This window comes from Diaphorina citri, unplaced genomic scaffold (assembly GCF_000475195.1).
Source record: "Diaphorina citri unplaced genomic scaffold, Diaci psyllid genome assembly version 1.1 scaffold6585, whole genome shotgun sequence".
Classification (NCBI taxonomy): domain Eukaryota; kingdom Metazoa; phylum Arthropoda; class Insecta; order Hemiptera; family Psyllidae; genus Diaphorina; species Diaphorina citri.
Window position 1 is genome coordinate 1 of NW_007383961.1, and position 4492 is coordinate 4492.

Consider the following 4492-nt stretch of genomic DNA (forward strand, 5'->3'; position numbering starts at 1 on the left):
AATCCAGAACCATTTTTTTTTTTTTTTTTTTAATCCAAAATAGGACGTGTACTTTAATAAACTTTTATGCATAAAATGATAAAGCACCACCAGAAGCACCATCAACACATTAGGGAACAAAAATCCAGAACCATTGATCAAGGTCTAAAATTCATTGGGAATTTTTCCTTTCTAAGTTCAACAGAACCTATTTTCCTTTCCTAATTTTCAATCTTCTGAGGCTTGTTTCCCCTCTTTCGGTGTGAGAGCACCTGTACTGAACCATAGGAAGAGGAAGGGAAACAAGCTTCAGACGAGTTAAACACATAACCCAGTCTAGGTAGCCTGAAGGATGCACCTGCCTTGTAAGCGCTAGGTCACAGGTTCGATTCCCACCCAGGGTGGAATTCACCTTAACAAGGAAGGCTTTTATTCTAGCCTGTCCTTCTCTATTCAATTTTCGGGATAAGACTGAAGAAGTAAGAACTCTTACTCTATCAAACTTGGGAGGGGAAAAAGGGACTTTTCAGTCCTATCTGAGCAGGATAAATAAGGTAGGTATATTCTATTCTATTTCTTACCTGATGAGAATATCCTTCGCCCTGCAGCACATTCGACACAAACTGGTCCACGCTGGACACACACACATGAACCAATGCTATGCCGATGATCACAGAGAGTTTATACACAGTCGTCTCGTGAGTTGTACTACACAGGTAGAGAATCGTAAAGGATGAAACAATTTCCGTGAAGCTGAAAAATAGCTGGTGATACCATTGCTTGTAGTACTCGTCGTTGTAGTAGTTCATGTAACACCACCTGCAAAAGTGAGCTAAAGAATTAGTCTTGGACCAGTCAACCCAATTCTGGAACAACTTAAGATTTGATGATGAGACCTGTAGGGAAGGCTTACAAGTACTTAAGTCTTAGGTTATAACTGTTATCCCCCCAAAAAATACCACTTTGTGGCATAAAAAAAGACCCTGCCAAGTTGTTCCAGTTCCTCCCAAAATAAATCAAGTGCCCACCCCCCCCCAAAAATGGCATCCCACCCCAAAAAAGATTAGAAATCAATTTTGTACCCCGCCTTTTATTCTTTGTCAATAAATTTGTCATATTCCATCCCGACTCAAAATGCAAGCACCTCAAAGTTATGACTCTTATGCCACGCTGATCCCGTACAAAGGACGGGTCAAGCACTAGTAGATCATAAATCCACTATGCTAAGTTGTCAAATATACATCTGAGGTGAGTTTCATTGTAAACAGATAAGGTTTGTTCTCAAAACACCTGGGTTACTCCTGACCTGTCTTCCTTCTCTCTTCACTTTTAGGACAGATCTTTGTCTTATTACCAGACAAGGACACCACCGAGACAGCCAAAATATTGCGCTGAATAAGCATAACTTTAATTATAAAATTAAAAAAAAAAAAAAAAATCTTACCAAGTATAGTAGTGTGGAAATAAGGACGTCAGAAAGAGAACACACATTGACACCCGTAGCTTCCACTGAAAAGCAAGCCATATCAGCAGCTTCATACTCTCATAGAGAACGATGATGAACACGATGGTGAGGAGCCACATTTTGAATGCGTTCTGAGTGGCATTGAAGTAGACGTGTTTATATGTGGCCACTCCAGATTCATAGGATCCTGAAATGTGGGAAAAAAATAATTAGGATTACACATTGACAATTTATTGACAATACTTATGCTCTAAAACACTAACAGCCCATGGCACGAAATCCTGGATAGAACAATATAAAAGGTGGGTAGGTAGGTACCTATAGTTTTTTTTCTTTTTTTTTTTCTTCTTCTTCTTCTTCTTCTTCTTATAGGTTTGATAAAGGGAACTGTAACTTCTAAGGTTTTATTTTCCCAAATGTCTTATTGTCTCAAAAATAAAGACCAAAAGTTTTTTTTGAAAATAAGATTCTCAACCGCTGCACCGGCTAGAGTCCACCGGTTGATGAACACTGGTGGATTGGTGGATTAAAAAAAAACTCAATTTTTATCATTTCAAAAAATTTGGATCTTTTACTAGCCCAACCTTAATGTTATAGCTTTATATTTTTATAAAACTCGTTGAAAACTTGAAAATAAACAAAAAAGTGCGTCACCACAAAAAAAAGTGCGTCACCAATCGAATCAACCAGCTCGAGGAGGTGGTGGATCTCAAGAGCTAAACGTTTAGTTTGGTGGAAAGTCACAATCAAGCGTTTAGTAAAAAAAACTTTTATTTTGTCATTTGGTGGATTGGTTGATCAACCGGTGCAGCGGTTGTGAGTCTTATTTTTAAAAAAAACTTTTGGGAGGAGGGAGAGAGAGAGGAGAGAGGAGAGGAGGGAGAGAGAGAGGAGGGAGGAGAGGAGAGGAAGGAGAGAGGAGGAGGGAGAGAGAGGAAGGAGAGAGGAGGGAGAGAGAGGAGGGAGAGAGAAGGAGGAGGGAGGGGGGAGGAGAGGTAAAAGAGGAAAGAGATGGTGGAGGAGGAGAAAGAAAGAGGAGGGACTTACTAGTAAGAAATTGGATATGTATGAGATTGTAGTAAAGAAAGCATCTCTCTCATCAATCCAATAATAATAATATATCTATCTGCAAAGAAGAAAAAAGCTATTTCAAAGAACCAAATCTTGGAAGACATTGATTGTATAATTTCGAATAAATAAATAACACTTTTTAAAAAACAGTCCATTTGTAAATAAAGAAATCAAATAAATTTAAGTTAGGTAGAAATATAGAGAGACAGTGAGGTAAAATGACATAAATTTTATCTAACCCTTTCTAAATAACTATTCGTACAAGTAAATAATTTTTAATAATAATTTTGGGAATTGTGAATTTATTTTACACAGTATAAAATTAAATACACTTCATATTATTTAACTGATTACTGGGTAAAGTTATCTCATAAACTTCATTTGATGAAACATCATTGATCACAGAATTATTTTGCTGCAATAAGTAAAGCAAAGAGAGGTAATATGCACTGATAAAGGCACTCTTCATTCTGCTCTCTTCCTCTTGAGAGTAATTAAATTATTGAAAAAAATTCTGAAGAATCTTGTAGCTCTTTTCAAAATTTAATTTTCTAAATTTAAATTTTGAATCATGAATGGATTTGAATGACAAACTCACGTGAATGCAATTCAGTTTGCAGTTCGTATATTAGGATATAGGAACCCCTTCAAATATTGTAAATGTGTTGAATATAGTATTCAAGGAATACCTATTTTATTTTATTTTTATCTTTTTGGAGGAGACTTTTTTTTCAAGAGGTTTGATAGAGGGAACTGCAACTACTAAGGTTTTATCGTCCCGAAAGCGAAGAGAGAAGGAAGACAGGATAGGAGAACGTTCCGAGAACGAACATTATCCCATCAGGATAATATCCGCCCCGGGCGGGAATCGAACCCGCGGCCTAGCTAACTAGGCTGGCAAGGGGGACTAGAGATAGAGATCAGACACGAAACGTCCGAAAAAAAAAAAAAAAAATTTTATTTTATTTTTATCTTTTTGGAGGAGACTTTTTTTCAAGAGGCTTTTTTTTAAAAAAAAAAAGAGGTTTGACAGAGGGAACTGTAACTGCTAAGGTTTTATCGTCCCGAAAGCGAAGAGAGAAGGAAGACAGGATAGGAGAACGATCCGAGAACGAACATTATCCCATCAGGATAATATCCGCCCTGGGCGGGAATCGAACCCGCGGCCTAGCTAACTAGGCTGCCAAGGGGGACTAGAGATAGAGAGAGATCAGACACGAAACGTCAAAAAAAAAAAAACTACCTAGGTACATAGGGTAGGTACCTACCTAAGTATAGTAAAATTGGGGATTTTTTTTTTCCTCAAGGGATTTTTTTTTCCGCTATGAAGGTTTTCGTCTGTGACTTTTTCTTCTATGAATGCACATCAAAATCAACGACATCGGCAATTAAAACCCTAGCTCAGCCTAGCTGTTACAACTAGGTTTTCAATTGCAGAAATCGCTTCTATTGTCAGGCATTTTAGAGGTTTCCGTACAGGTCCAAAATCCAAACCACTGGCCTTACTCATAGCAGGTTTCATAGTCGACACCCAGGACCCTGAAAATAATTAATTAATTTAATTAATTTTATAATTTGTGGTAAGATTAAATATACCTCAGTTCCTCAGTAAAGTGCTAAATTGGGGTTGAATCAAAGTACGAGGGTCGTTCAGTAAGTCCTTAGAAAAAGATAGAAAGACTAGTTACTTTGGGTGCATTTGGTCTTGTTTCTGAACACAGTCTACATTCAACTCGATACACTTCTCCCAGTGTTTCTCCAACTTCTTTAGGCCAGTCTAAACAAGGTCTTATGTATTTGGTACAAAATAGGCTGTGTAAATTTAAAAAAAAAAAAAACATTTAGATCGCTTAATCCAAGAGTTTAACTTACCTATTAAACACTGACCCGTGCTGTTGGGACAACCAATAGGTATGCAAATGCATTTGTTTTTTTTTTTTTTTTTTTTTTTTTTTTTTTTTTTTTTTTTTTTTTTTT

At 36.9% G+C, this 4492-nt stretch overlaps 1 protein-coding gene and 1 long non-coding RNA gene across 2 annotated transcripts; both read right to left on the reverse strand.

Moving 5' to 3' along the window:
- Positions 1–560: 560 nt before the first annotated feature.
- Positions 561–1894, reverse strand: LOC103522021 (the record flags this gene model as incomplete). The annotated part of the gene is made up of 2 exons (XM_008487131.2): positions 1424–1894; positions 561–798 (listed from the first exon to the last, which is right to left on the reverse strand). Coding segments are annotated over exons 1-2 (378 nt in total), but the record flags the coding sequence as incomplete, so codon positions are not given.
- A 906-nt stretch (positions 1895–2800) lies between these two features.
- Positions 2801–4075, reverse strand: LOC113472624. The gene is made up of 2 exons (XR_003394851.1): positions 3784–4075; positions 2801–2930 (listed from the first exon to the last, which is right to left on the reverse strand). It is a non-coding gene; the product is annotated as an uncharacterized LOC113472624 (long non-coding RNA).
- Positions 4076–4492: the final 417 nt, after the last annotated feature.